The 12,176-nt window shown below is 44.8% G+C and overlaps 1 protein-coding gene across 3 annotated transcripts in view; it reads left to right on the top strand.

Annotated features, from left to right (window-relative positions):
* MSANTD3 (Myb/SANT DNA binding domain containing 3) overlaps positions 1–11,964 on the top strand; it is a 69,798-nt gene extending 57,834 nt beyond the window's left edge. For all 3 annotated transcript variants that reach the window (XM_073587831.1, XM_073587829.1, XM_073587830.1), the window contains one exon: positions 10,035–11,964. In XM_073587831.1, the coding sequence (XP_073443932.1) occupies positions 10,035–10,444 (410 nt within the window). In that variant the 3' untranslated portion in view covers positions 10,445–11,964. The remainder of the gene's footprint in view (positions 1–10,034) is intronic.
* Positions 11,965–12,176: the final 212 nt, after the last annotated feature.

Raw genomic sequence — 12,176 nt, 5'->3', positions numbered from 1 at the left:
AAAAACTGCGCGGAAAAATCTGCACCGTCTGCACTGCGTTTTTTTATTCCCATAGGGAATAATGGTACTGTACACTGCAGCAAAAACTGCTGCGGACCCACAGCAGCCAAAACCGCTGCGGAACCGCAGCAGAATCCGCAGCGTGTGCACACACCCTTAAAGGTCTTGCGGAACGTGGTGAAGCCTGTGTGCTGTATACAACAATGTGTAGCAGGCTTCACTACGTTCCGCACAACCTCTAGTAATTGAAATGTTGACGGGCCCCACTATTAAGTTTTGCCCCGGGGCCCCGAAGTTTATAGTTACGGCACTGGCAAGCGAACGCATGTGGTTTTTTAATGACTTTGGGCGGACCCAAAAATGCAACAAGTTGTGTCCGGTGCATCTAGTCGCACACCTGAAAAAAACGCATGCGCACGAAAACACAGACGAACGCGTGCAAACAAGACCATGCGCACGCCATGTTAAACATAGGTGCGCATAATGCATGAGATCGGATGCGCACGATGCGCTGCGCAAAAAAACGCTAATGTGAAACCAACCTAAGCAGAGTACTAGACGGAATACTGTAGAAGCGCAGTCAGAGCAGACACAGAACCGGAACTAGCAACAGTAGATAATCGTTGCATCTGCGTCCTCCCTATGGCGGAGGGGACAGAAATCCGTGCGCTGCCATTGGTTACTCTTTTTGAAAAATGCACGCTGTCTCTAAGAGACCTAGAGAGCACACGGCCTTAATCTAATACCAGGGGATGTGCTGGCTGCATGCCAGGAAGCAACAGACAGCAGGCAACGGATTGAGAGCGAGGACCCGTCGGTGGTCTCGCAGAGATACGGCCCTCATAGCTTGAGGACAGGAACTCCGCTGAGTGTCTCGCTGAGTTACAGACACAGATGTAACAGTATCCCCCTCTTTACGCCCCCTCTTTTTCAAGCCTGTGTAGAATCTCTTTAGTAGGAGAGGGGCCTGAATGTTCTCTCTAGGCTCCCATGACCTCTCCTCAGGACCAAAGCACCTCCAGCCCACTAAATAAAAGGTCCTACCCCTTACTTTCTTAGTGGCCAAGATACGTTCTACCTCAATGACATCATCCTCAGAGACAGGATCAGTAGTGGTACCCGGGCCTTTAAAGAAGGAGCTCAAAACTACTGGTTGGAGGGAAACATGAAACGAGCTAGGCACACGTAAAGAAGCAGGCAATCTTAGTTTGTATGAAACCGGGTTGATTTGACTCAGGACTTCAAAGGGACAAATGAAACGGGGGCCTAATTTGTAAGAAGGTATCTTCAGACAAATGTACTTGGAGGAGAGCCATACCTTATCACCAGGTCGAAAAGTGGGGGCATCCAGACATCTCTTATCTGCAAGCTTCTTCATACGTTGAGAGGCTCTCTCCAAAGCCAATTTGGTGTCACTCTACACCTTAGAGAATTCTTACGCAAAGGTATTGGCTGCAGGAACGCCAGATGGTCCAGAGATAGGAAGTGAGATTCCAGGTTGGAGTCCAAAGACAATCTGAAAGGGAGATTTTCCAGAAGATTCACTTAGGGTGGCTTCACATTAGCTTTTTTTGCGCAGCGCTTCGTGCGCGTCCATGCGCATGTGTCATGTGTACCTATGTTTAACATGGTGTGTGAATGGTCTTGCGTTTGCACGCGTTCGTATGCGTTTTTGGGCGCATGCGGTTTTTAAAGGTGTGCCAGACGCAACCTGTTGCATTTTCGGGTCTGCCGAAAGGCGTAAAAAAAACGCATGTGCACGCTTGCGCACGGAATGTGACAAAATAACGCATTAAGTCTGTGGTAATGCAGGCATGGGCATACATTCGTCTGCGTTTTTGTGCGCATGCGTTTTTGGCGGAAACATGTGTGGACACTGGTTTTAACCCCTAGAAAACAAATGCGCATAAAAAACGCAAACGCATGCAAAAAACGCATGATGCGCTTTTGCATGCGTTTCTACTTGCGCACGATGCGCAGCGCACAAAGATGCAAATGTGAAACTAGCCTTACGTGATTGTTGTAGGATAATTCTGCCCAGGGCAGCAACTCTACCCAGTCATCATAATGCGCGTTGACGAAGTAGCAGGGCAATCCAGAAAGGATTTGATTGGTCCTCTCCACTTGCCCATTGGAATGTAGGTGGTACGCTGAAGAAAAGTTCAGTTCTATTTTTACTAGTTTACAGACGGCTCTCCAGAACTTCGAGGAGAACTGGACACCCCTGTCAGACACGATGTGGAGAGGGAATCCATGGAGACAAAAAAATATGCTGAATAAAGTAATTTGCAAGTTCTGGAACAGAGGAAAGACTGGGTAGCGGGATAAAGTGAGCCACCTTAGAGAAGCGATCCATGACGACCAAAACAACAGAGCAGCCGGAAGAGATGGGAAGGTCCATGATGAAATCCATCGCAATATGCTGCCAGGGAGCGGAAGGAATCGGAAGAGGCTTAAGCTGACCGGCTGGCAGGCGTTTAGCAATCTTATTACGGGCACACGAAGGACAGGCTGCAACATACTTCTGAATATCCTTGCCCATGTTGGGCAACCAGTACTAACGGGTAAAGAGTTGCAGTCTTTTTCTGACCGGCTAACTTGGAAGAGTGATCCCACCGAAGGACACGGTTCCGTTCTGAGGTGGTCACGAGAGTTTTTCTAGGGGGAAGCTGGGCCAGATTAACAGAAGCTACAGGTACTAACCTTGACGGTTCAATGATGTGTTGAGGTTCTACTTCAAGGTCAGGAGACAGGAAGGCTCTGGAGAGTGCATCTGCCTTATTTTTGTCAGCTGGATGGAAATGAAGAACAAAATTACATCGGGCAAAAAACAAGGCTCACTGGGCCTGATGGGGATTCAGCCTTTGTGCAGATTGGAGGCAAGCATGGTTTTTTTTGATAGGTGAAAATGATTACCTGATGAACAGCTCCCTCAAGGCGATGTCTCCATTCTTGCAGGGTCACCTTAATTGCCAACAGTTCCCTATCTCCAACGGAGTAGTTCCTTTCTGCGGTGGAAAAAACCTTAGAAAAAACCTCACAGGAGACCATCCGACCGGTAGACTATTTCTGAGTGAGAACCTATGGAGGAAGTGTCTAACTCCAGAAAAATTTGTTAATTAGAATTCGGACGATGGAGAACGGATGCGGAAGAGAAGGCTTTTTTTAAGAGAAACAAAGGCCTCCTCTGCCTCGGGGGTCCATTCCTTGGAGTTTACACCTTTCCGGGTAAAAGCTGAGATGGGTGCCACTCGGGTGGAATAGTGTGGAATTGCCGGTAGTAGTTGGCGAACCCCAGGAACCGTTGTATGGATTTCAGCCCAGATGGACGAGGCCACTTGAGGACAGCAGATAACTTCTCCGGATCAATCTGTAATCCTGCGGAGGACACTATGCAACCAAGGAAAGGCAAAGAGGATTGTTCAAAGAGGCATGTCTCAAATGTGGCATAAAGGCTGTTCTCTCTGAGTCTTTGTAAGACCTGGCATACTTGCCTCCAGTGCGAGATCAAGTCTGCAGAGAAGATCAGAATATCGTCCAGGTAAACTATAACACATGTATAGAGCAGATCCCTGAAAATATAATTTACAATTTCCTGAAAAACCGTGGGTGCATTGCTTAGGCCAAATGGCATTACCAGGTATTTGTAGTGGCCATCTCATGTGTTGAAGGCTGTTTTCCATTCGTCTCCTTCTCGAATTTGGATCAGGTTGTAGGCCCCTCTGAGATCCAATTTGGTGAAGATCCTGGCCCCTCGGAGACGATCAAACAGCTCTGAAATAAGAGGTAATGGATACCTGTTTTTACCGTGATTTGGTTTAGGCCCCGATAGTAGATACAGGGCCGAGGGAATCCGTCCTTCCCACCGGTGAAGATGACTTCCGGATAAATCCTCAGGCTAGGTTCTCTTGGATGTAGTCAGACATGGCTTGAGTCTCTGCTTGAGAAAGAGGATAAACTCCCGCGAGGGGGGGGGGGGATGTTCCGGGGAGATCAGTCGGACAATCATACGACCTGTGTGGTGGTAGTATCTCTGCCTCCTTTTTCCCAAAGACATCAGAGAAGGACCAATAAGGAGAAGGTAACCCGCTGGGAGGGCAACTGGTTGAACTGGAGGCGAAACAGGTTGAATCTGAGTTGGACATCGATCCATACAGGATTCTCCCCAACACAGAACCTCTCCTGTTCTCCAGGTTAGGAAACCACGGTAGATCTAGAAGCAAGGGGTGAGACAACCCAGGAAACACATAAAAACGGATTCTTTTAGAATGCGTTAGACCTACCCGGAGTTCCACAGGATCAGTCAGAAACTGGATGAGCTCGGTCAGAGGTCAGTCACCCGCAATGGGTCAGGAAGACGCTGGTCTGGTAAGCGGTAATGATCCACAACCGCCTTCAGAACGAAGTTCCCGGCGGCTCCAGAATCCAGCAAAGTTCAGAAAATTTTATAGCTCCGAAGGACACGGAGACCAGAGATTTGCATTGATGGAGAGGAATGTTCTCTACCTTGGGTGGCCTCTCCTACCGAGCCTAGGCACTGGAGTTTTCCGACCTCTTTGGGCAGGTACCAATCTGATGCTCAAGACTACCACAATAGAAGCAGCTGCCCTCTTCGTGACGTGCCTTCTGATGACGGCTGGCCAAACTTACCCATACAACCTCCATGGCTGCAGGGGAGAAAGACGAGGTAGCTGATTTAGGAGAACTAGGACCCAAGTGGTAGAACCTCTTCTCCTGTTTGGACTCCTTGGAACGTTCTTGAAATCGCAGATCTATCCAGGTCGCCAGGGATATCAAGTCGTCCAAGGTGGTAGGCCTGTCCCTTCCCGCCAGCTCATCCTTTATTCTACCTGACAAACCTTCCCAGAAGGTGGCCACCAGGGACTCATTGTTCCAGGATAATGAAGATGACAGAGTGCGGAACCGAGCGACATACTAGGCCATGGTAAGAGTCCCCTGTCATAAGAGTAGAAGGGCTGAGGCTGTCAAGGTGACGCGAGCAGGTTCATCAAAGGTCCTGTGGAATGCTTCTAGAAAAGACTGGAGATTACTAGCCAGAGGATCCCCTCTCTCCCAGAGCGGATTCAGCCAGGCAAGGGCCTCTCCACCGAGGTGTGACATTATGAAGCCCACCTTGGTTCGGTCAGAAGAAAACATTTGCCCCAGGAGTTCGAATTGCAGCGTGCACTGGTTGATGAACCCTTGACACTGAGTGGGATTGCCAAGGAAGCGAGTGGGGGCTGACAGGCGAGGGCCTTTACTTGCCGTACAGGTGGGTAGCTGGGTACTGGTAACCGGTCAGGTGCAGACGGGGACATCAGGGAATCCATGCGGGTAGACCAGTTGCGTATAAAAGTCGTAATCTTGTCCTGCTGATCCCTCAGACTGGTCACCTCTTTACAAAGCGCCACAGCCAGAGGTCTCTGGGTTCCAGCGGGTTCCATGGCCGGTGCAATCTGTAGCGAATGGAAACGGAGGCACAGGTGGTGAAGTTCACATTCGTTTATTTTTTGAGTGGAACCTCTGAACCACGGTCCGGTGGGCTCAGACTGTGGCGTGACTAGTGATCCGCAGGAGTAGTAAGACCCCTCGATCAGGATCTGAATGGAGTACCAGGAGGACACAGGTACCACCTCCAGTTAGATCCTAGACACGTGGCAGCTGTCCCAGCGGGATAAACAGGTAACCAAAATATAAAGGTATGGTAGAGCTGACTGGCGGAAGCTGGGTATACGGGTAGAAGCTGGCACCGACTGTGACCAGATAATCTCGGGTATGCAAGTGGAAGCTGACTCCAATGGAACTGGCGTAATGCAGAAGTTTGGATGGCTAAGTGGCGGGACGAGGCGGAACTGAAGCGGCTGGTACAAACGTCGTCCTGGATAGCCAAATAACAGGTCACTGATATTCTGTGGAAACAAACCGTATAAGCAGAGTAAAAGAAAAAAAAAATCCAGTCTGGTGCTGGCGCTCCGAAAAAAGTATAATTAATTAGTTCGGCTTACTTGAAAGATTTTTTTACATATTTTTATTCTGAAGTGTAGCAGTAAAAACAACGCGTTTTGGCTTAAAAAATACAAGTATATTTTACCTGATGAAGGCTTTTTTAAGCCGAAACGCGTTGATTTTACTGCTACTCTATAGAATAAAAATCTTTAAAAAAATCTTTCAAGTAAGCCGATCTCACATACTTTTTTCAGGAGCGCCGGCACCAGACTATTTTTTTTCTTTTATCTTATACCTGCGGACGCCTGAGGATCGCCCCGTTGACCAGGATCCGTGCAGCATACCGAGTAATTAGGACCTTGGTTTGGGACATTCCCCCCAGTGCCAATACTCTGTTCCTTCAATCTCAATTTGGTGAGTGCATCAGCTTTGTATTTTCATTTGTAACATTTTCCAGCGTTGCCTTTTCCACGTCCCTTTGCACCAATTGGTGGACACTACTGCGCTATCACTACGCGGTTTGCTTCAGCGTCCCTGTCTGAGTCGCTAGTGCGCTATTTATTCGTGCATCAAGTCACTGACACGGGGACACGCGATTATTATAACTGTACATGTTAAATGTTATGATTGCATATAATTGATAGCTGACCTATAAAGGGAAACGCTACAAGATCCTAATTTGAGACCACCAATTGGAGCTGAGGGGGCATGGAAAAGCAAAATCACGCCTGCGTCCCTGAGTTCTGAGTCGCCAGCGAGGTCGCTTGTCGTTATGGCGTCAAACAGTGATGCATGCTGGCCAGCGGGACTCCCAACGATCAACAAATGGCTTAGGACATTCGAGCACGATCAGCGATATCACAGCGGGGAGTCAGTCGCTGCTATGTGTCACACGTGACGAGGTCGCTGTTGCGTCAGAAAACCTGTGACATTTCAGTGATCTCGCTATGTGTGAAGTACCCTTTAGATAGCTGCAAGGCAATAATCAACTGAACCTGCAGCTATCTCACCTGACTCTTCCTTAAACAGGAGAGGAAAGCTCTCTTTGCACATTGCTGCTGTTCTTGATAACAGCCACTGATCGACTCCTATGACAGCAGCTTGACTATTAAAGAACAAAAGAATCAGCAGTCTGAAATCAGAAAAGCTGGAACCTCCTTTCCCAGTGTCAGTTTGTTCAGCTGACATTAGACTGTGTATGGGGCCTTAATAGTCAACTGATTTTGATGGCCCAGCCTAAGGGTCCCGTTTCACATAGCGATGCACCAGCGATCCCAACAACGATACAACCTGGTAAGGATCGCTGGTGCGTCGCTAAATGGTCGCTAGTAAGCTGCCAAACAGGCAGATCTCTTCAGCGACGCAGCAACGATCCGGCAATCCATATAACGACCTCGGCGGTCGTTGGTACCTTGTCACACAGCAGCTATTCTGAACGATTCCAGCCTGCGTCCCTGAGTTCTGTGTCACCAATGCGGTCGCTCGTCGGCGTCAAACACAGCGATGCATGCTGGCCAGCAGGACGCCGACGATGAAAAAATGGCCCAGGACATTCCAGCACGATCACCGATATCCAGCATGGGGGCCGGTAGCCGCTATGTGTCACATGTAGCGAGATCGCAGGCGACATCGCTGTTGCGTCACAAAATCGGTGCTGCTTTAGCGATCTCGCTATGTGAGACGGGGGCTTTAGACCAAACAAATTTTTCTGTAGCAAAGCATAAGCATTGATAGTTTTCAGAAAAATAAATTTATATAGGGTAACTAAAATTGTCATATCTGTACATAGTTCGGCAAATCTGAGTAGAACGAATTTTCCTTTGTTGCTGTTTTGTGAGAAGTTGAGAGATCTAAGCTAAATTTGGTACATTTTGTCAATATTTTCTTAAAGAACTGTACAGTTAGAACTTGCTGAAAAAAATGCAAATTAAATTACTTGATGTATTTTAAATTAGAATTTTGTAATTTCATCATTTTTTCATTGAAATTGCAAAAAAATCCACAAAACTATAACAAATAGGCCATTCTATAAAATGTATTTTTTTCTTACATGTCACATTTGCTCACTGTAGGAATGTGGCAAGCAAAAAGTTGATAAATGTTAATCAAGAAAATACAAGTTGGTATGAATGGTGGCATATTTATTTATGTATCCCCATCTCCACCCACTTAAAACAAAAACTAGGAAAAAAAAACAGAAAAAACAACCATTAGACAGTCTTAAAAGATGACAGATTTATCAAATAGCAGGCACCACATTTAAAGACTACAATTTAAACTAGCACTAAGGCCCCATACACAATAGCTGCGTTTCTTCACTTTCATAATTAGGATCATTTCTCAGCCAAGCAGTCCTGTGTTTACAATGAGGAAGCTGCTACCAACCTCGTGTGGCGATGGACTTAACTTGGAAAAAAAAAAAAAGAACAAATTGACAATCCAAAATTGAACATGCCAGACCCTTCTGTCCTTCAACATCAGATGTCGGGAGAAAGTTAGGCGTCCCCCCACATACACACAGGAGGACTGTCAGCCGATATCTGCAGGTTCAGCCTACATTAGTCTAATGTGCATAAGAATTAGACAGTATTGATAAAGGTTTCCCAAAAGCACTGTTTAGCTACTTCTGGACCACCAATAGACTTCAAATGTCATGGTTGTCCATGCATTTTTTTGCAATAATGCTCTAAAACATCACTGTATAGTTAGTAAGCAGCTGCAGGAGATCATGCAGGAGTGGGAAACCGGCTGTCAGACACAGACTGACTCCCTATAGAGAAGACAGCTCTGAAGGAGCTCTGTGTATACAGATTACAAAGTGCTTACAGTACTTCTCCAGACCCAGTGATTATGTGATTGCCCAGAGAGTGAGCCATTGTGTCCTTAAAAGTATGTTCACATCTTTTTAAGGCATAATCTGCCTGGAACCAGCCTAAAAAAAATTGCAACAAAAATGCCAAATAGAATAAGCATACACAGCAATGTGACAAGGTCTTGCTGAGCAAATGTGTCTTTTATAACATCTTAATTGTTTCAGCCTTGAAAACCATCTAAAAAGTAGTGACTGGTCAATTCTTCTGACAGTTTCTACTTGGATGCCACCATGCTCCTATAAAAACAATGCAAAAAATGTCACAGAAGACACTACAGGAAAAACATGCCATGAGCACATACCTACCCTTAAGAGACCCAGCGCAGCTTTGCTGTGCAGCTAGAAGGCTGGATTTGCCTTGCAACTGGAGCAAATATGCAAGGCCCAGAAACAAGTGAAATCAGAAATTAAGAAATAAATCTTGTAAATGGTCTCATCTCTCCCTATGTCCCCAGTCAGGAATTTTAAACTGCATTTTCACTGAAATGTTGAAGCGTTTCAGAGAAAAACACACTTTGCTGCAACCATGCAGACTCTGCCTGTGGATAGCATGAATTGACTGACAGGTTGTGTTTAAGATGGACTCATCAGTTACTATTGTAGGGATTGTACTCGCTTAGTTGTAATGGGTGGCAATCAGGAGGCACGTTGCTTTTAAAGTTCACAGGGTTTATTGCTTCACAAACCCACAAACAAAAGAGAACAAAAAGAAAATAGCCTTTAGCTCAGGCAAAACAAAGTACAATTGTCCAGTACTTCAGGCTCAGTCCTGGAGCCTCAACACACAGGAGGCTTCCCCCTCCCCACATACAGCCCTGTGTTAAGCAGTAGCCCACATTATATAGGTATAACCACACCCACGAACCCATCAGGTGACTGTGACATAAACTCAAGTCCTGAAACACAGAGGTACGGTGACATCCCTTAGTGCTTATGTGCACTAAAGAAAACACTCCGGGCTACATCACAGAGACAAGCCATCTCTGAGACACATCTCCGATTGACTATATGACCCTTAGCCACGCCACACTACATATAAATTACCAGAACAAAAATCCTCATACTGTTGCATTCATGGAAGCAATGTTTTAAGTCTGTGCAGATCATGCGTGTTATTGTTATAAAAAAAAAAAAAAAAAAAAAAAAAAAGGTACATTTCATTAGAGACTATAAATACATAAGTTTTATTTGTAATATGTGTCTGTTTATTACCTAGAATCCTTTGTCATCCCGGAAAGAGACATGTATTCACCTGGAAAGTCTAATATGGTCAACATGCAAAAATGCCAAGGAAATCTGGCATCACCTTCCTGCTCCAGTGCAAGGATAACGGCTAACAGGACCTATAGGAGCAAACCAGCACAGAATGGCATCATGACAAAGATGCATGAGGAGGAGCATCATCAGCAGATGTCCATCCTCCAGCTGCAGTTCATTCAGATGAATGAGGTGCATGTGGCTAAAGTGCAACAAATCGAGCGTGAATGTGAAATGGCTGAGGTCGAACACCGAATAAAAATGGAGATCCTGAACAAAAAGAAAATGTACTGGGAGAGGAAACTGCAAACAATCACAAAAGAGTGGCCAGTAGCATCATTTAACAAACAGTTTCCAAACTCGCCATAATTCTTTATATTTCCAAGTGGTTCTAAAGGGTACTTGGAAGAACACTGGCAGGAGCAGTGTTCAAGGCTCAGCCATCACGAACTATCAGTAGGCCCAAACACTGGCAACAGTTTGTGTAGGAAAATTGTTACAAATAAATATATATAAAAAGACGGCAAAGTTCTAGGACTTGCTGGTGCTGGTACTGGGAGCAATGTGTTTTTGCTTTTATTAGAAATAAAAACACAAGATGTGTAAGGCTTGTCTGCCTTAACACAAAGCTTATGACAACATAAGCACGAGAGTTTTTCTTCCCACAAACTACTTTTTCCCTCACCTTAAAGGGGTTGACAGATCTAAAAAGCAGAGTCTGCATTTGAACTGTGTGACAAGGTGCGAAGGGCACATTCACAATTCTCCTTTATGCCCCATGTGAGTGGGATGTCACTTGATCACATATGAGGCTTGCGTACCTGCGATCACGTGCAGATTCATCTCATCTGGCTTCTCTCCAAGAGAATAGAGAAGCTGGGTTATAATAAATGGCACATGTTTGCAAGTATGCAAATTGCCCACTCGCACATGGAATATAGGGGAATCATGATAGTGTGCACGTCACGTACGGACACAATTTGGTAGTCTGCAGTCAGAATAACTGAACATTTTGGTTCTTAGACCAAACAACCTCTTTAAGTTCTTCGTATTGATTCCTTGTTGTTTTGCTGGATTTTTTTGGTACATTATTTGGGTAAAATCTGGATAATTAGTATCCATAAATAAATCTATGGAAATTCTGTGATTTGGACCTAAATGACCATAATTCTTCTGGACAATACCAAACCTTATTGTGAGAGTTCTAGAAATACTAATGGTGGAGGGCGATATGGCCGTTATTTCTACCATCTGCAGTAATATTTACGTAATCCTCCACCGTTATGGGTCTAAGGTTATCCAGGTATTGAAGAGGCCAAAGGTACAAAAACAAAAAACAAACCATTGTGTCTTATTTATATCATGTTATCTGACTGAGAAATCAGGGTTGTCGTAAACTTTGAGTGAAGCACTCAACTGTTTAAGCACAAATGAAGATGAGTGCTGTACACCCTTGTGTGGCTACACTAAACTTTCCACTGGTACTCATCTATTAGTAACAGTATTTATGTATTTGAAAATAGACATGTGTTGAAAAATTAACGGTGGTCTGGTTTTCATTTTCTACACACTTAACTCCACTACAAAAGGTTGTACATTGATCATGTAGTTCTATCCTGATGGGGCTAGAAAATGATTTTTTTTGCCAAGCACTGAAAAGAAAATACTGAAAAATCTGCTTTCTGATTCTGGTAAATATTGAAAATCAAACACTTTGATTATGGATTGAAAAACATAAAAACAGATATAGACGTATGTGGGGGTGATGGGAAAACTGATGTATTTAGTGTGTAAAAAGTGTAGTCCATCCTCCAGTCAAGAGTGAACTGTATTGCGCAAATGAAAATAGTAATCATTTGTAAGTGAAAATAAAATAAGTTCAGATTTTATTTTTTTTCTTGACAAGTGAGTGTTTATCTGACATGTAACATTTTGGCTGTAGCTGCTGGATTCTATTTTTTGTATTTGTGAATAAATTCACCAAAAAAACAAGTACAAATTATATCAAAGATATATAACAAAATCCTAGAATGTTCATAATATGAATAGTAAAATTTGAAAAGCGATACTTGCCCCTTATTAACCTCTTCATGACCCAGCC

This window comes from Dendrobates tinctorius, unplaced genomic scaffold, assembly GCF_039654945.1.
Source record: "Dendrobates tinctorius isolate UK_male_01 unplaced genomic scaffold, ASM3965494v1 ptg000102l, whole genome shotgun sequence".
NCBI lineage: Eukaryota > Metazoa > Chordata > Amphibia > Anura > Dendrobatidae > Dendrobates > Dendrobates tinctorius.
Note: the sequence above shows the minus strand (reverse complement) of the source record. Positions and strands in the feature narration are given on the sequence as shown.